Source organism: Anas platyrhynchos, chromosome 20, assembly GCF_047663525.1.
Source record: "Anas platyrhynchos isolate ZD024472 breed Pekin duck chromosome 20, IASCAAS_PekinDuck_T2T, whole genome shotgun sequence".
Taxonomy (NCBI): domain Eukaryota; kingdom Metazoa; phylum Chordata; class Aves; order Anseriformes; family Anatidae; genus Anas; species Anas platyrhynchos.
In genome coordinates this window covers 4,245,102-4,264,552 of record NC_092606.1, presented here as the reverse complement: position 1 = coordinate 4,264,552, position 19,451 = coordinate 4,245,102, and the positions used below count along the sequence as shown (strand labels likewise).

The window sequence follows — 19,451 nt, the reverse complement described above, 5'->3', positions numbered from 1 at the left end:
GCAGATGCGGGGAGGAAGCGATTTGTCTGCGACTGGCCGTGGCTGCACGCAGATGTCCGGCTTCCTCGGCCCGCGCTGCAGCCACTAATCAGATTTCTCACTCGCCGCCAACTCCTTCCTGGGGAGACAGCGCAGCTCTTGTTTTTGCCTTTCTTTCTTTCTTTCTTTTTCTTTCTTTCTTTCTTTCTTTCTTTCTTTCTTTCTTTCTTTCTTTCTTTCTTTCTTTCTTTCTTTCTTTCTTTCTTTCTTTCTTTCTTTCTTTCCTCTCTCTCTCTCTTTCTCTCTCTTTCTCTTTCCTTCCTTCCTTCCTTTTCCTTCCTTTCCTTCCTTTCCTTCTTTCTCTCTCTCTCTCTCTAAGGTGCAATTTGTGATTCATTTCTAATGCCCTGCCAGGATATTCCGTCTAATAGGCGATGTCTGCTCTGTGGCTGTGCATGGAGCAAACGGAGCGGCAGCACGGGTGCGCAGTTCGTGTTCTTACATTGAAAAGAAATAAAAGGGAAGAAAAAAAAAAAAAGGAGCATGATGAAAAGTACAGCTGCGAGGAGATGACAAGGATACAATGCTTGGCAGCCGAACCGCTCTCTCCCCCTGTGAATGGAGGTGTCTGTGTTTTTTTTTTTCTTCACCCTTAAAATAGAAACCTATAAATTATCGCTGCTTGTTTGTAGCAGAGCACCTGTGGAGGGTGAGTGCTGCGAGCTCTCCGTCTGCTCGGCTCCCTGCATCCGGCACGCTGGGCATGGGGTGAAATGGGGAGGGAGCCAGGGCCTGCCTGCCCCAAAACACAACCCCGGAGGCTCTGAAGGTGCCAGGACACAGCTGGGACGCTGCTGGCTCCCCCAGGTGAGCTCCAGCAGGTTCTGGAGCTCATTTTTGTGTCTCCAGTTGCAGAGGGTGGGAAAAGGCTGTGGCACCACGGCTTCCTGACCTCCTCCTCCTGGGCTGGGTATGGCTCCTTCGGGACTGTTCCCCCAGGCCGTTGCTGGCTTATGGCCCCAACCTCATGCCCCTAAATGCTGAATTATGCCCTGGCTGCTCCTCGTTGGACAGCAGCAGCTCTGCTTGGTGATCTCGGAGTGGGGACACTGCAGGAGCTCACGGGGAGATGCCAGGGACGTGCAGCACAGGACTCGGTGCTTGGCCAGCTCTAGCAAACAGCAGTGGGAGTGCAGTGAGAGCTGCTGGGGGGGAAAAACCCCGCAAAACCCCGAGCATCCTACCAAGGAGAGGCGGTGCCGGGGGAAGGCTGCCACCTCCAGCCCACGGCCAGCTCAGGGGGCCTCTCCGCCAGACGCCGTGGGAAATATTTGGCCCAGCACAGCGTGGGCTGCGTGGCTATTAACTGACAGCCAGTGCATCGCTATTTTTGTCGGAAAAACAGAAACCTGACTCTCTTTGTGATCGCAGCACAGCGCCGGTGGCTGGGGATGGCATCGGTGCTTCTGCAGCCTCTCCGCTGGTGGGAGCTGAGCTAATTAGCTGTTTGGTGATGATTATGCCAGCAAAGAGACCTTGCCAGGCTGTGTAAAAGGAACTAATGCACCGCCAGGTTATTTAATCCCCATAAATCATTTTTAAGCATTCAGCTGTCATTTACACTAAAGCAGCGTTTGAAGCCCCTAAGCAGAACCATGGAGGAGATTCAATATTTGTTGTGCATTAATTGAGCGGACTTAGGTGAGTAAATTTACTTTAACAGTTTCTTGCCTGATAATATTAAGCCTGAAAGAGTGAAGGAGTGGTTTCCTGGCGCACTCAGAGCTGTGACACTGTGTTCATCTCCGCGTGCTCAGGGAGAAGGGTTTTTTTTTGATGCTGCTTTGTGGCAGCGGCTCCGCGTGGTGGCTTTGTACGCCTGTAAGCGTGTGCTTGGCTTCTGCTAACTCAGTGCGGGCGGTTTCTTACCACGTAGCTGTAACAAGAGGGTAATTATGCAACACTTTTAGAGCGCCAAACCATCCCCAACTTCACGTGGGCCTCCTCTCAGCGAGCAGCTTTTGCAGGGCCTTTGCCACCGCCAGCAGCACATTTTTCCATCTCTTCCTTCGCACCGATGGGGCTCCTGCTTCAGCTTGATCCCAGCTCCCTCCTCTCGTGAGCATGAGGGAAGAGCGAGCAGTGACAATGAAAAAAACTCACTGGGGCCATGTGTTTTCAGCAAGAGGCAGCATCGGTGCAGGACGTGGCTGAGCCACTCGGTTCACAGAGCCTCCAGCGAGACAGAGCCTCGGCTCCTTCACTTTCTGAGCTGGGCTTTTGCATTTTCCATGGCTGCTGCAATGGTTCATGTGATGTGATGGCACCGAGGCTGCGGAGCAGCAACAAAAGCGGTCAGCTGAGTGAATAGCACAAGCTGGGGAGCCCGAGACAGCCTGTGGGCTCCCATGGCTGCATTTCTTTTCTTCCCACGTGTAGAGCCGTAAAGGTCAGGAGTGGCCCCTGGTCCTCCCTGCAGCACTGACTCAGCCCGGCCAAGGCCAGCAGTAGCTCGAGGCTCCGACTTTGCCAAGATTGCTGGGCTCCTGCTCCAAATCCCATCTTAAAGTTTCCAGGCTCCACAGCCCCAGAGCAGGTTGGGCTCCTGACAGCAGGCACAGCGTTCGGAAAGCAAAGGGCTTGGCCTCGCTGATGCCCCGACCGATAATTGCTCATCCGAGGCAGCGAGGCTCAGTAATAACGAGAGAGAAATGCAGGAGCAAACCTGTGCCTTGGGCTGCTGCCTCCTCCGGGTGCTTGGAGCCAGCCCGAGCCCCCCGGCTGCTCCTCCTGGCCTGGCTCCGCCGCCTCTGCAGCTTGCAGGAGGAGACGGCCGCGCGCGCACGGAGGCGACGCCAGCGTGATTCAGATGCACAGCTGCGGCTCTGTGGGAATAAAAACCCTCCCCTGCCTCACGGGCCGGAAGAAAATCAGAACAAACGTTCTTAGGAAAGGAGGAGCAGGGTAGCGAAGCCAGAGTAAACAAGCAGTGAAAGGAGGGTGTGGGAAGGGGGGACACGTCCGTGGGCCAGTGGATGCGAACTGGCTGCGGGCAGGACGGGAATGGGTTTCTCGCGTTGTCTTTCTGGCAGTCGCTGGGTTCTTCATACCTCCAAAATGAGAGCCAAGTGATGTTTTGATGCTGGCATCTGTTCTCATCGCACCCACACCAGCTTGTCCTTGCCCTCTCAGGTGCCTGCATCACCTGTTTCGGAGAGGTGGGGGGCTCTGCATCCCCCTGTACTGCATCAACTTGGCCCTTGCTGAAATTCTTCATAACTTGTGCAAGCAGCCCAAGGAAAGCGTTTGCTTTAAGATCTGGGTCTTTACATCCAGCTGCAGTGTCACGTACTCAAGCAGCAGAGGCTGATGCCAGCCCTGCGAGCTAAGGGAAGCTGCCCCCATCAGCACTGTCAGAGGGGGCACAGAGCAGGGAAGGTGAAAGGAGGGAGAACAGCCCGGAGGTTCTGGCATTCCACTCGGAATGGAGACACAAACCCTCGCTTGTAAATCTCCTGAGCAATCCATCATTAGCAGATGCTGGCTCAGAGTTCTGCCAGGGTGTTTGTTATCCAGCCACAACAAGCTCGCGTGGGCTGCAGTCTGGCATGTGTGAGCCAGCAATTGCACTGTTTGGGAAACTGGTAGGATCCATGGTTTCCACACACATGTGTACTTCCCACGTCGGTGTACGAGGTAGCACAGGGATGGCCAGCACATTACTGGACCGCTGCAATCTGCAGTAAAAGCCAGCGTTGCTGCAGGCGTAAGAGCAGCCCAAGTTGAAGCAAGCAGCCTGTGGTGTAGGGGCTGTAGGAGTGTGGGGCGATGCTGGTTAAGCCTTTGGCTGCCCATCACAGCGTACAAGTGGGAGCCAGCACTGGCTCGGCCGGAATCGGTCAGCCCAGAAGTTCACGAAGCCCAGCAGCGCGCCGTGGCGTGCCCAGCAGTGGGTGCTGAGCCAGGAGAGCCAGGTGCTGGTTGCGGAGTGAGCCTTCCACCGCCGTGTGCTGGCCATCCGTGTAGTCAGTGGTTTAGGCTCATGCAATGATAAAGCCTTTTTTAAGACTCCGTGCCCTTACCTCCTACTGAAGTCTCACCGGGCTGATGCTCGCGGGCCAGGGCAGTGCTTGGGAGCCCACGGGAATAGTACGTGACTCAGCTCCCCAAATCACCTCGCGTAGGCGTGGAGCAGAGGTGAGATTTTTTACCCCTCGAGGATCACAGAGGTGAGGTTCCCATGGGGGTGTGGGTGGGGATTTTGTGGCGTTGGTCAAAACACCGATGACTTTAACTGCAGGGAAGTCATGAGCGCTCAGGTAATTAATGCCCCTATCTCGGCTCTCGTCTCGATGCTGCAGGTATAACAGTCTGGTGACGGGGAAGAGGGCGAGAGGCCTCATCGCTGTGCTGTGGCTCCTGTCCTTCGCAATCGGGCTGACGCCGCTTATGGGCTGGAATAAAGCCATGAGCGGTTGTCCCAACTCCACCAACGAGACGGGGTCTGGCACCGGGGAAAAACACCACGGCTGCTTCATCTCCTGCCTCTTTGAGAACGTGGTGACTATGAGCTACATGGTGTACTTCAACTTCTTTGGCTGCGTGCTGCTTCCGCTCGTCATCATGCTGGGAATCTACATTAAGATATTTATTGTTGCCTGCAAACAGCTGCATCAGATCGAGCTGATGGGCAACTCCCGGACCACACTGCAGAAGGAGGTCCACGCAGCCAAGTCTCTGGCCATCATCGTGGGACTTTTTGCCTTCTGTTGGCTGCCCCTGCACATCTTGAACTGCATCACTCACTTCCATGAGGAGTTCTCCAAATCCAAGCCCGAGTGGGTGATGTACATGGCCATCATCCTCTCGCACGCCAACTCTGTCATCAACCCCATCATCTATGCCTACAGGATCAGGGACTTCCGCTACACCTTCCGCAAAATCATTTCCAAGATCCTCTGTAAGACGGACGACTTCCCCAAGTGCACCACTGACAACAAGCAGCACCTGACTGTCACCAACGCTAACGCTCCAGCGGCCCCTGGGACCCTCTGACCCTGCACAGCCTGCTCCCGGGGCGCTGCAGCCTGACCCTGACACTACTCCTCCCTGTGCCTACGTGACAGTTACAGCCAGCTCCTCCGGGAGTGCTCACAAATGACCACTATGCAGTTATGCAGCTGTATTTTTTTTATTTTTGTAATTAACATAGTGCCTCCTAGAGGGATAACCTGACTGGGGAGACTGAGTGCAGTTCACCCTCTACTGTAAAGCCAGGTTGCGTGAGCGCTGCTGGTCACGTTGTGCTTCCTTTCCAGGTCAGATGCTGACTGTGGAGGACCCACCTGCTGGGGGTGTTTCCCCGATCGTGCTGCTCATGTCAAGTCCTTGGATTTTTATTTTAATTATTTTTATTATTTTTAATCTCTTTATTGATATAGGAGTAATAATGTTGTGTGTTTTGGGGTTGTTCATACTTGACAGCACTTTGGTAATACCCTAATTATTCCATCAATTGTTTGATGCAGTTAGTATTCTCCAATGGGAAAAAGTCTTAGCCCAGTTGCTGGTGTGAAACTGAATCCGTGTCCCAGGCTCTGAGAGACGCGGCCATGCTGATGGGGAAACAAGATCAGACCTGGCCATGTATTCCAGCCCCATTATCGAAGCCGTACTTACTAAAAGAGAAAACTTTAGAAAAGGGTTGACTGAAGCTGTAGAACAGCACTTTTATTGCCTTTAAATAACTTTGTTCTACAGGATATACTAACTTGTGCAGCCCAATGCTTCAGGTTTTATTTCATATCTGTTTCCTGCTATCAAAATGCAGAAGGCAGATGTGCTCTGGCTGTCATGGTCCAAACTCTCCAAGAGCTCTGGCAACACTTCCCCCCCCACCCCCCAATTTTTATTTTTTTTTGCTTCCACATCAAAACTTGACAGACTTGCAGTGTTTCAGAAGCGCAGGTTTTAGCTGTGATAGCTGGGTGCTGCCGCTCACCTCATTCCTACAAACCCCAGAAGCTGTGAGTGCTCTAATCGTCATTTTTCATTTTTTAATCCTGACCTGCATCAGTAGCAGAAGAGACAAGAAGGGAACGAACTTGCTTGAGAGAACGCTTTGACTCACAGCCTGCTGTTGGCCAGGCGCTGTGGGGACGGAGCTGGCCTGGCACTGCAGGGCCCTGACGCCACAGCCACAGAGCCCCGGCCTGCCGGAGCGCAAGGCCCTCAGCAGCAGAGCGGTGTTAGTCTGGGCTGGGAGTTAATAACTCTGCAGCCACAGCTCGGTAATTACTGCAGCTGATTTAATATGTAACCGTGGTACACAAAGCTACACAAAGGTGGGAAGAGGAGCGCCGTATTTTCCAAAGTACCAGCGCCACGTCTCCAGACTGCTGCCAGCAACCCGGTGTTTCTGGGAGGCCTTTTGTTTAGCGGGCCATTTCCATTCCACAGCAGAGGAACGGGGTGAGGAAAGGAGTCAGACATCACCAAACAGAAGCTGGAGTTTTCAGTGGTAACCCAGAATACCAGCCCTCCTCAGCCATGCAGGGAGCCAGAGGTGGGGAGCAGCCCTTTCAGAGCCAGGTGGCAGGGAAGGAAATTTAAACAGATCCAGCTCCTGAAAATCTGAAGAAATCCCGCTCCTGCAGCATCTGCAGTGGCAGCTGTGTGACCTGCAGGCTGCAGGGTATGCCCGAGGGCCCACCACGCCCACAGGTTGCTGGAAGTGGTGGGTTTCACTACCATGTGCAGCAGCTGAGCCGTTAGAGCTAGACCCAGGCCTTGGTGAAGCACCAGTGGGGTTAGCACATGCTTAGGCAATGCCCAAGTTCAGCCACAGCTCGGTATCTCAGATCCTGGCATTCCCAAGATGAATCTGAACAAAGTTACTGTCCAGAGGGTTTCTCCTTTAACCTCCCCACTCAGCTTTGCTGCATCTGCTTTGGTCGTGGTCCAGCTAACACATGTAGCCGCCTCCCACCATTTAGGCAGGGTTTGGCTCTCCTTTCATTCCTTCCCTTCTGTATTATCTTTGGCCATGTTCCTTCTGTTAATCATGGCTGGAAACAAGCAGGGTTTCACCTGCAGGTCTGGCAGTGTTGCAAAGTGGTTGCAAGCCACATTTATCCTTCCAACAAAGAACGCAATCCCTCCCCTCCTGCTCGCCGAAAATGAACCGAGCTCTGGACAGCACAGATCAGACTGAAGTGCACAGCACCACCACACAAGGAGATGTCCCAGAACTGTGGGTGACAGCACTGCAGAGCAGCATGCACGACTGCTACCTTCCATATGCCTCTCATGAGCCAGAATCCCTCTACACAGATGAGGCATTTCCTTGTGTGCATGTGCCGGTAACTATGGCCTGGGTCACCGTGGCATTTAGGCACTTTAAGTGCCTTCATGGATCTGAGCCAAAGTCATTTCAAGGCAAAATAAAAATAGGACACCCTCCCACCCCTCCTCAAAAAAAGCTCTGAAAGTTTCTATAAAAATGTGAAAATGGCAGAGGAACTTTCTGTAGAGTGCAGCTGGGGATGTGCAGCTGTCACTCGTTACTGCTCTGATGTACATAGGATGGATGTGTTTTCCTCATGTTGCTCAGATTTTGTATTTGCAGTGACTTTGTTATTTACATACAAAATGCTTAATTTACCACCTACACAACCTGGCTCAGCCTGTGCCCCATCATTTTGTGCGGTGTTGTGTTCACACGGTGTATCACACAAATACTGGGCCTGGGGAGGAGACCAGTCTCAGAGCATGGAAGTCACGGAGCTGGAAGGAGCCAGCTCCTGGCTCACTTGCTGTGTGGAGCAGGGGAGCAGCAGTCGCCTCTTTTGCCTGTATCTGGTGGGCCCAGCCCTGCCCTGCCTGCCAGCAGGAGGTGGTTGGCTTGTCTGAACTGGGTCAATCTAAAGGCAGAGCCACCAGTGACTCCTCCAAAGACCCCGTGTTACACTAAGCACTGAAGCGAGGCCCACACAGCTGTCACCAGGCTGGAGGTGCTGAGGGAATCCCCTCCCCAGTCCCCTGTACGGGTTTGCCATCAATGGATTGGAAATTGCCCTGAGCAGCCTGCTGCCAAGAGCCACTGCGGGCTCACTCGTTGCAAGGCCGAGTCCCCAAAACCTGGTGGGTCCTGGGCAGGGTTGGGGGCAGCCACAGTGGGCGCGGTTAATGAGGCTCCGTGGTCACCCAGAGACCTGCCGGACTGTTTGTGTCTCCACATTGCCACAGATCAGTTCAAACATCTTCAGAAATCCCAAGAACAGCTTAAACAAATGAAACCGAAGTCAGCACAGGCTTCTTAACATTTATTAATTAATTAATCAGTGCAAAGCTGCTAATTAATGCCACATTTGGCTACAGCACAGGAAGAAACCTAGCAGCTGCAATGGCAGCCTCTTAGATGTGCTGGCTGTGCAGCCAGGAGGGTACACAGCAAGTACATCTGCATGTGATCCAAGTCCTTCATCCTTCGTCCTCTTCCTCAGCCAGTAAGATGTTTGTGAGCTGCTCCTCAGAGACCGTTAGCTCCTGACAGGCTCCCAGGGCCTGGCTGAGGTAGACAGCAAGGATATGTTTGCACTGCAAATAACAGCATGGAAAAGTTAACAGCAGGAGCAGTGCAGGAATGCCACGCTCCATCTGACAGCCACAAAAAAGCATCCAGGCCAGAATGTGTCTAGGGAAGTTCTCACCTCCCCAGGTACACGTTTCCCTCTTGTCACACCAAGAAACAAGCCTGGAGCTCGAGCTGCCCCAGGTCTCTGCAGTCAGGACACATACAGGGGTCTGACACATGGCAAAGTGTTACCAGACCCTGCTGCCCTCCCCACGAGCACGCCAGGTGCAGAAGCAGGTAGGTCCAGGCCACAAAGAGCAAGAGTTGGCTTTGCATCGTCTGGCAGCCCTCACGCACCCCGCACCGCTCTAGGAAGTGAGAGCATCAGGCCCAGCTCACAGAGCTCCTGGAATGGGCGGGCTTCTCATGCGGGAGGGATGGTTGGCACGGGGGCACAAAGACAGACCCGTTAGTGACCCTGAGCCCTTCCTCACGGGCACCAGGTGAGCCCCACCGCATCAGCCAGCCTCTATGTGGCAGTTGTATTTGCAGCAGTGGCCCCTGTTCCAAGAAACCAGGAACTGTTCATCTCTTGAAAAGTAACACATAATTAAGAGCAAAAGCCCTTCCCAGCCCTTGCAGGCCTAGCTCCATCTAAATGTTGTGACTCCTGGAGGCCAGGTTGTGCACTGGGTCAGGCGCAGCCCGCACGGCCAAGTCCACACTCACGTATCTGCTCCCTTGGAAACTTCAGGCTGCTGTGGTTCGGGGAGGAGAAATCAGCCCAGCCTTCTGCCCCACACCCTGCCCTGACCCCAAGTTAGGGCAGACAACTTACCAGCAGGCTCTCGCTCTTCTGCAGTACAGTAAAACCAAAAGCAGGACAGGTACAGAAGTGGCAGGAGCTGTAGCAGGTGTAGAGTTTACCCGAGGTCCCAAGGACCTGAAAGAAAGTTATTCAGAGGGCGTGGGAGTCAGAGCGAACATTCACTTTCAATTTCTTTAACTCCTGGCCTGTATTTGGTCTGACATCCTTTCCACAGTGACTCACAGCATGCAGCAGGCGAGCAGATGCTGCAATACAAAAATACAAAAGGGGCCCCAAATTCTGCAGTGACACACATTAAGCTTGAAACTCCTCAGCTTTCTGCATCTCTACATACTTCTCTCCCTACAGGAGAAGAAAGCTCCTGTACGTACACCTGTGTTTGTAGCAGACATTGGCTCCAGTGACTTTGCTGCTGAGAGATCAGGAAAAGGGCTGAGGCATTGAGCACAGAGCCCCACCGCAGTCTCCCAAATTCCCTACAGCCAGGCCCCAACCCAGTACTGTCAGACCCTGGGTGGTTGAAGATAACCCAAAGTCTTGTCACAGAAAGCACACTGATGAATCCAGGGCCTCCAATGACCTGCGGATGGAAGGAGAGCAGCAGTAAGCACTTGCAGTGAGCCCTTTTCTATCCAGCACCAAGCGCTGGAGGCTGCAAAGGCTCTCGCTGTTCTGCTCCCGAAAACAGCTGCAGCCATTGGAATCCAGTTTTGCCTGAATAAACAAAGTTCAAGTCTCCAGAGAAGAAGCCTCCCTACTTCACCTCTGGTTTGGGAACAGCACTGCCTCCTTTTCCCACGTGCTGCTCCTCTGCAAGGCGGGCACTGACTCATATTCCTCCCCGGGCACAGGACGCGGGCAGCCAGGTGAGGGAAGCGCTCATTCCAGCATGAAGCTGACAGGCAAACTGCACTGCTGGAGCTGGTTGCCTGATACAGAAAAGCCAACCTAGGGATTATTTCTCTTCTGCCTTCTTCAAGACTGGAAAGTAGCTTTCAGAAAGATATTTTAAGAGCAATCTGCTCTGCCCTCCTCCTCTTTCAAGAACACACTCACAGACTAGGAGCAGAAACCTGCTCTGAACAGTGTGGACTTCCCTGATGCTCTGAGGCTTAAACTGAACCCAGTCACCCCAAAATGCAGTTCCAGCAGACCGTGTGCCATGATGTGTGTTGTATTTGCCATAGCGAGAGCAAGTGGCTGGCACTAAGTTTTAGGGGGTATTTCAGAGAGCAGTGGGGCGTTACACAGGTGCCATCACAGCAGAGCTTTCTTCTGTGCACGAGCTCTGGGTTCTGACGGCACACCACGCTCCTCTCACACCAGGCTTTAGATTCTGGTTGGATTCATGGCATGTGCACTTCAACGTAAAAATTCCTCAAAAAAGGAAAAAGGCAGTGGAGGTTCTGCAGAGTGTTGCTCCCCCAGGAGGTCCCCAGCACTGTGAAGTCCCTCCAGAAGAACATCATCCCTCAGGGTCCAGAACTGTACTTGCTAAAGGTCCCTTCCCTGTCCCCTGCAGCTCTCTCTGCAGCCCCTGCCTGGTGGGTGAGGCCTGCAGGTCTGAGCTCTCCCCCCGCCGTGCTACACCTCTTATCCCCCATCTCTCCCAGCAGATTCAGGACACAAGATCCACATTCTTATTTCAGGGGAAATCAGACTTTCTTCAGAGTCTGGCCTTTACCCTGGCCCCTCTTATACTCCAGGCTGTTTGTTTCACTTGTGATAAGTTTGTTTTTCTCTAGCCCCTTTGATTGTTTTTTTCCAAGATGAAGTATTCTGATGGTGCCTTTCTTTCAGAAGTGTTTTCCTTTGAGGAGGGGGGGAAGTCACAGACGGCCAGATTTGGGCTGAGCTTAGAGATCCCCCAGCCTGACCTAGACGGCAAGAATGCAGCTTCTGCCTAATAAGGCAGGATCTAAACTCCAAAGACCAAGAGAAAAAGGTGCCTCCATTTCTGGGCAGCTGCAGCCAACCCAGGCGCTGGGGTGCTTTCTTGGCCCTGAGATGCTCGGAGATTTCCTTCCGCTGCCCTTGTTGCCAGGCGCTTGTTGGCAGCACCGAGAGGAAAAATAACCTTGGTGGTGGTGTCCCTGCCAGCATGCAGGGACACAGAAGAGCCAGCTCTGGCACCAGCGTACTGCCAGGCAGCACCACTCTGTGCCAGGGCCTGGTGCTCTCATCCTCAAGGTGGGACAGGCTGCCAGAGTTCTAAGAAATTAATTTAAAAAGACTCATAAAAGAAGAAAACAATAAAAATGCAGGACATGAGCAATGGAAGTGATGGCTGGTGGCAAGACTAGAGCACTGACCCTTCCCCCTGCTAGCTGCCTTCACTCCTGCAGCTCACAGCCTTTCTGCAACTCAGGCACAGCTAAAGGAGGTGCCCCAGCCGCTCCTGCTCACCACTTACCATCCAGCAAGCTCCACCGCCAGTGAACATCTGCCACCTCTGCAGCAGGTAGGACTTATCCCTGACCTGGAATTACCGGGGCTGGCAATAGCCTGCAGTGTAGGCAGATATTACACAAGCTCTTTTGGGATGATTTACAACCCTAAGGTAACATTGGCCTTGAACACCCTGTCAGTGCCACCCCCGTACTAAGTAGCAAAGGCATTAATGCCTGGGCATTAAAAGATAACTCATGGTTTTCACTTGACTGAGGGCTCCTTCTTGCATCTCGGTTCCTGAGGGCAAAAGCTGTCTACACGACAGGCTGCAGTCCTAAGGCCTGCTTGAGCAGAGCCATTTCCCCCAAAGCAGTGCCCAACATGCGCTGAGTGATACGGAACAAACAGCCTGGGAAGTATCAACAGCTCAGATTTGGCTACGAGGACCCAGAGGAGTTTCATAACAGGACCAACCTCGTGGCCTCACCAACAAGAGCTCTCCAGACCCAGCTGTGGGTGAAAGCACCACTTCACATTCCAGCTCACCCACATCTGGGTGCAAACGGCAGGGCAGAGCTGACCTTCTGGGGACTGAGGGATGACTGAGCCTGCGTCCAAACACTCACAGATGATCCCTGACCCCACTGCACTGGGCGTGCTTCTCTGCTGCAGAAGTGCACACAGCTGGGACCAGCGCCTGCACCACACAGAAGCGTGACTCAAGAGCCAGTGACACTACTCAGCCACCCTGAGTGCAGCGTCCCGCTCAGCGCTTTGGTTTCTGCAGCCCCAGCTTGTGTTCCCGTCAAGGCTCCAGCCGACGGCCTCGAGAGAGGCTCTGCTCTGTTTCTGCCTCTCAGACAGCTGTGCTGAGGAAGAATTTCGCAATGGGACCGGCCTCACGCCCCCAGAGAAAACAGCTCTTCAGATTCCTCTGTAAATGAACTCATCAGCATGGCCTTAATGAGCAAGAGAGCTGCACTACAAGGAATGCTGCTCAGAAGGACACGTGGGGCTGCAGGCTGCGGGCAGGGACTGCTTCCTGCAGGCTGCCTGTCAGTGGGAGGGCACCGGCACAAGCTGCTGGAGCAGCAAACATCGCCCCATCAGCTGCCATCAGCTGCACGGCACCTGGCCGAGGGCTGGGCCTGTCCCAAATCACCTCCTGATGGCCAGCCCTGACCGCCCTGTCCAGGGGTTCCTTCCCTGCAGCATCCAAACCCTCTTGTCATGCTTCTGATTTCCTCTCCATCTCATTAGGCTTCCTCGGTCTAAGAGATGAATATCAAGCCTCTGGAGATGCAGATAGCTCTGCCACACCGCAGATAAACTGACAGTGGGTGAGCACACATCCCGGCTCCCTGGGCTGCCCAGAGGCCCTGACTGTCCCCTTCATCCTTCACACAAAGGGGGGCAAGAGAAGTGCATCCCGGCCTGCAATGCTCTGCCTTAGCCCACGAGGCCTGACAAAGCTCTGCAAGGACAATGTGACCACTCTCTGCCCAGTGACATATTCAGATGAGCAACAGTAAAAAAGGAAAAGCCTTTAAGCATTCAATTAGTGAGGCAGCTGCTGTCTAAAGGTCCTGGAAGCAGTGCTTCTTATGCTGCACCAAATACCCACCGGCCAGCCCTCACCTCAAATTGGAGCCTGTGTTCTTGAGCCCTTTATGTTTATGAATCATGCTGCTTTGGAGGGGCAGAATTCCTCTCCAAGGCCCCAGAAGCGATGAAGATTCCACGTGCAAACCAAGCAATGCAAACCCTGAACACGTGAAAAATGTTTGTGTCGCTACCCAGGCCTGGTTTCCCAGCAATTCTCTTACCCTAGATGACCCCAAAGCATCTCAGCACCTCCAGAAAAGGAGGGAAGGCCCCTTGCAGGGACAGTATTTAGAAATGTTCCTCTTGGCTGCTGCAAGAGCGGGTTTGTAAGACACTGATATTGCCTCTGTGTTTATCCAAGTGCACTTCCATGCTCTGCAAGTTAGGAAGATATTGGGTCAGTTGTCAACTGGAAACCATCAGATAGTGAAACAGGAGACAAACAACGCCCACACCTGGTATGCTGTCCTTCCGCTGGGGGACACGACTCGCGTGACAGAACGGTGATCCACCAAATCCAAGGCTGGGACAGCAGCTGGGCCAAATATGAACTTCAGCCTGAAAGAGAAAGTGTCTCCAGTTCGGTCATGTCACAAAAGGAGACCACCTGGCTTAGCTTTAATCCACAGGAGGCCTGTAGCCAAAAATTCCCTTTGCACCTCAAAATCCCACCAGTTACTGCTCCATTCACTATGCTAACAAGCGATGTGTCCACCTGGCTTTCTCAGCTTTTTCTTTCACTGAGTGAGTGCCAGTCCCTGCCCAGCTCTCTGAGACAACCCCAGATGACAACCTCTCTCAGGGACTCTGTCCTCAAGGACAGCCTCCCTCTGACGGCTATTCTGAGCACCTACGTGGTTTGGGGTGTTCCTGAGAACTTCCAAAATCCCAAACTGCTCCCAAGCAGTCCCACATCTCTTTGCAATACCCACCTCAGATTTATTTACAAGGCATTTTAAGGATTTTTATTTTTTTACATGGGACCTTATGTGATTCTTCTGCAGCACTCAAACACATTTCTGGCTGCCTGCTGCACAAACAGGACATGAAGTGGTTCCTGTCCTGAACGAAAATGAGACAAAGTGCATCAGACACACAGAAGTGAGATTTTTACAGTCAGTCTCTGTGGCTGTGAGGCAGCGTTAGCTATGTAGGTGAGGAGTTATTCTGGGGCAGCATATCTGGCGTGGCAGTCCTGTTTGAGTTCCCCTGGACCTACTGATCAGTTGAATCCCACCTTCAGTCACAGCCACACATCACGCCTCAGAGCAAAGAGCACCGATGATACATAACTCCTTGAGCAACAGGACTCCCTCCCGATCCCTGGAAAACTGGTTTACACCCAGAAGAACAAATGAGCCATTCTAAAGTGATTATGTCTCATTGATCACAGTCACAACTGAGTTACAAATTATTCTTTTTCTACCCAAAATTGCAGCAATAGGAAGCTAAGGACTGTCTGGAAAATATTTAAGGCATTACACTGCAAGTGGAGCCACTCAATAGCAGTAGTTTCATGTCTATAATTCATCTACCAGCAAGGCCCAGGGACGACTTCATTCCTGATACACACCCAGGAACAGCACACGCCTTACATCATTCCATGCTCCCTAAAAAAATTTCCCTTTCCTTCCCTTCCAAGCAGGACACATCACCATGCCGGGACACACCACTGCACGGCACTTACAGACGGCAGCTTGCTGGGATGGGGAAGAGACTAGGTGAGCCAGATTTCTCAGGTTCACATTTGCTTCCAGAACAACCGTGCCTCTGCACAACTCTCTCCTCCGTCTCAGTGCTGCAAGGCAGCACCACAGAGGCACATGTTGGGGTCCGGCCGCTGCTGCGCTTGGTGCTGTAAAATTCTACACCAGCAAGTGGAAAAGTAAAGAGCTGCGACTGCTGAGGGCACAGCAGGTTCCATCAACACACTCCCTGTCTGCAGAGTTAGTGCTATTCAAGGAGGATTTTCTCTCCTGCTGATGCCGTGTAAGGGTTTATGATAAGCCATACGTCAGACCTGGAGAGCTGTACCTTTAGTCTATTGTCCAGACAGCTCATAAGCTTAAAAGTTATTCTAGACCTGTACATCCGGCCACTCTGAATGAGTTCCAAAGAGCTCAGAGGCAACTGAGCTAATCTTTACAGACCTTTTATCCACTGAGAAAAATCTGCGTAGTCTAGATTAGTTGCAAGGGTAAACAAGAAGAAAATCAGCAGTGATGAAAAGATAGCACGAAACATGAGCAGGAGAACAGGAGAAAGCAGAGGAAAGTTTCCAACTCCAGTGAAGACACAAAGAGCCAAGGCAGAGCCCTGGCGTCTCAACAGCACGGCTGACCTACACGGCTGAGTCAATCTCATTGATAACAAGCCAAGAAGACAGATTTATTCCAGGAAGACCAAAACTTCAGTTGCACAAACTCAAGGCAGTAAGGATAGGTTTCATCTGACAGACTGAAAGGAGGTGGGTGGGGGAACACTCAACGTAAGGCATTCCTTAATGATTAGATTTGGAACTATAATAGGCCTGAGTTTAATGAGTTTCAGTAACTCTTTCAAATTTGGGGAATTCTTTTTTCATGTACATAATTTGATCAGTCTAACAGGAAATAAGTAAGGGGAATGCCCAAAGGAAATTGAAGTTCTTCAGATATTTGGAAGAGATTCAGAAATTAAATCAGAATACTTCAGAGCCCTTGGTCACAGGGAACTGGTGGAAATCCAACTGCCAAGAGTTACCACCCAAGTGTTACTAAACTTAACAAAGCACTTTCTCTCCTTTTTTCTTTTTTCAGGAGAAGGGAGCAAAAAAGAGACTTGTCAAATATAATCCTACCCTTGAAAGGCCACTGTGGTCCAGAAGAAGGAGTCAGCAAGCATACCTTTCACAAGTGTTGTATTAGGTTACTTTAGACCCAAAGCCATCAAGGCCTGAAGGGTTCCTGGTAATCTCCTCTCCTGGCTAATTTACAGGCAGGCAAGGACACAAAGCTAAATATGAATCCGAAAAAAAAGTCTTTCTCACTGCAATGGTGCCTTTTCTCTACCTTCATCACCACTCTGTGAGGACTGCAGAACTTGGATCTCTTAGGAAGCTTCTTGTGTTTTGCTGACATATTCATGAGTGTCAGTCAATGCAAAGGTTATAAAGCTGACCTGACAATTACACTAAATGGAAGAAAACTCAGGATAATATTCAAGGGAATCGTTACCTGGTTGGTGCACAGAGACACATTCAGCTCTCCCTCTCTAGCACACACGCATGACTCAAGCAGAAGAAGGGCTCTCAGGATGCCGTTGTGCTCACACTGATAGAAACGCAGCGGAGCGCAGCGTTCCAGTGCCATGAATCACTGAAACACAGTCCACTCTCACAGAAAACTCATTCTGGATCAGAGGGCGGACTCAGAGCTCAGGTTAAACATTCTGGGTTTCTGCATGTTTTATCCACCCAAATTAGTGCAAGTCATCACAGGAGATTCAGCGATACAGAGATAATTTCATGAATTTGGAAAAACCCTTCAGACAAGAACCTTCGTTCCCACTACCAGCACACGCACTTAGTTAGAAACTGTGCCTGAGAAATATGCACTGGTCAAAGGCAGAAGAAAACCAGCTGCACTACGATGACAGCAAGTTATCAACTGCCCTTTAACAGGACACTGGGACAGGAAGCAAAGGAAAAGATACTTACCCCAGCAGCAGGTCATCAGGGACTGCAACAAAAAGAAAATGAAGGGTGATTTTGCTGAACTCCCCCACTGCACAAAATAACATCACAGGCTAGCCTCGGGAGGGTAGGATCATTCTAATCTACCCCCAGAGGCCAAACAAAACTCTACCCATCCCTTCTGGTCACCAAAAAGAAACAAGGAGCAGCAAAATGATCTGCCATGGTAGAAAATTTTAGTTAGGACAGTGTGAGGGGACAGGAGATGTGACCGTGGCTGGGAGTTTGCCATCCCCACCTCTTGTGTCTGGAGCTCTGGCTGAGCACACCAGGCCAAACAGCTCAAGTTCCACAAAACCCAACGGCACGCAGAATCGAGTCAGGCAACGCTGTCATTGTCAGTCTTAGCTCCTTGCTGCGTCAACCACATTGAATTGAAAACAATCAAGTGCCCTGCTGTTCCCACCATCCTGCCCGCCCCTCTGTTCCAGTCCTGAGCCTCCCACGTCCCGTTCTGGGCCTGGGCCCTCTTCACAGCAGCGCTGCCGCTCCCCTCACCGGGCCTGATGCACCCCACCAGGCTCCAGCCCCCTCCTTTCCACCATCTCCACTCCAACATGCACCCGATCCCAGCCCAAAGCTGGGTTCTTCCTAGTTAATGCAGGAGCAAAAGTTTCCTCAGTCTTGTTCAAGAAAATCATCAATCCCCCTTGTTCCAAGGGCCACAACCCTTGCACTTTCAGTGTGACTCCTTGTTCTTTATGCATTTATCAAGTACAGCAATTAAATACACATTACACATACATTCAGACCACGGGGATTAATTTTAAAAAGAAACATGGAAGTCCAAATACCCGAACTTTTACAATATCCTACTTTTACAAGCGCACAGCTTCAACATCTTGCTCTGCCTCTTTAAGAAGCTGGTTAAAAATACATATATTGGTTTCCCTGAAACTCTCTTGGCGTGAGTAGAGAACTTTGTGGCATCAAAACTTCGACAATGTTGTTCTTTTCCCAGCACAGTCTTTCAGGGCACCACTAGTTTATGGCTTTTAAAACAGTACGCACGCAAAAAAAAAATCTTCATTTATTAGAACTTCTTGTTAAGACGGAAAATTGCACTTCGGAAAAGTAGTCTGTTTGTTTTAGCTGACAGCTGAGGCTCTGATCACCCAATCTGATCTTTCTGTTATCACTAATGGGACACAGTGTACTGTGCCTTGTTATTCCACTGGAAAATTAGGTCTTCTGACTTTAAAAGCCTTTGTTCCAGAAACTCAAAATATTCCCTATGACTGTTATACCGTTGGTCTGACTTTTCCAACTTTCCTCTAATTTAGGTCTCTGAAGTGATTGATCAGTTTCTTTTCAGTTATGTCCCAGCATACTGTTTTGGTGCTTTAGGGATAAATTTTATATAAAGCGTATATAAGCTTTATAAAGCTCTTTAAAAAGTCACATGTACATTTTGGATCTTCTCTAACCTGACAGGAGCCATACTGCAAGTACGCCAAAAAGCTATCCAGGTGGTTACCCAGTTTAGATATTAAGTCTTTGTCCATGTCCCACTCAAATTCAGCAGTCAAACAGACTCCTCTGGATGTTTATTGGGTTGGTTTTACTGCAGGTAGAAATATTCCTTACACAAATTCCTCTGCAAAAACCATTCTCCACTTCTTACCCAGTAAGCACAAACAGCGATATTCTTTTACACAGATTGTTGCACAGATTACAGAACTCTGTTAGTAATCCAGAGGGCAATGAGTGGCATCGTTCTTAACTAGCAGCTAGAACTGGCCAGGGTTTAACTGTTAGCTTCTGCCTCCACCTCAGCAATGGGCAAGCAGCTCCCTGCCACGGGCTGGCTAACGCAACACCCTCTGCTGGTCAGTGATGAAACACGTTCATTTTTACAAAGAATTCCCTTTTAACTCTGGTTAAAAACATAAAATGCTCTATAAAAGGAGCAGCACAACAAAACAACTACAGAAAAGTGTGGAAATGCTCACCCCTCACATGCAGCCACTTGCACTACAGGCAGGCAGAATGCCTCTAGTCCCAAAAGTGCCCAACTTGGCCTCAGTTTTGAAGGGGCCTGGCTTTGAGAAGGGGGCTGCTCCTTGTTATCCGTAATTTAATGCCATTTGTGAAACGGAGGAGCTGGAAGCGACCCCCCAGCTTGCCCCTCACGACAGCGAAGCCCCCACCTGCTGCTCCCTGGAGGTTTTGACACCACCGCCCTCAGGGACGGAGCCGCCCCCGTCACGTACCGTGCGCCGTCTCCTGAAACACCCTCCTGAGCTCCTTCAGCAGCTCCTCCGCCACAGCCGGCAGGGTGCTGCCCATCCCCGGGGCACCCGCCTCAGGCCTGCAGGGAGCGGGAGGCAGCGGGAAGC

At 51.3% G+C, this 19,451-nt stretch overlaps 2 protein-coding genes across 8 annotated transcripts in view; one reads left to right on the top strand and one right to left on the bottom strand.

The window, feature by feature from the left end:
- The window catches only part of ADORA2B (adenosine A2b receptor), an 18,159-nt gene extending 10,502 nt beyond the window's left edge, over positions 1-7,657 (top strand). For all 3 annotated transcript variants that reach the window (XM_072026205.1, XM_038166006.2, XM_038166007.2), the window contains one exon: positions 4,341-7,657. In XM_072026205.1, the coding sequence (XP_071882306.1) occupies positions 4,341-5,034 (694 nt within the window). In that variant the 3' untranslated portion in view covers positions 5,035-7,657. The remainder of the gene's footprint in view (positions 1-4,340) is intronic.
- ZSWIM7 (zinc finger SWIM-type containing 7) overlaps positions 1-19,447 on the bottom strand; it is a 25,029-nt gene extending 5,582 nt beyond the window's left edge. Inside the window, exons 1-5 of one of the 5 annotated variants that reach the window (XM_005023130.6) lie at positions 19,326-19,447; positions 17,077-17,098; positions 13,835-13,937; positions 9,393-9,497; positions 8,283-8,577 (exon numbers count right to left, since the gene is read on the bottom strand). In XM_005023130.6, coding sequence (XP_005023187.1) covers positions 8,461-8,577; positions 9,393-9,497; positions 13,835-13,937; positions 17,077-17,098; positions 19,326-19,401 — 423 coding nt within the window. In that variant the 5' untranslated portion in view covers positions 19,402-19,447 and the 3' untranslated portion in view covers positions 8,283-8,460. The other 4 variants (XM_005023131.6, XM_072026207.1, XM_005023129.6 and 1 more) reach the window with 4 other exon arrangements.
- Positions 19,448-19,451: the final 4 nt, after the last annotated feature.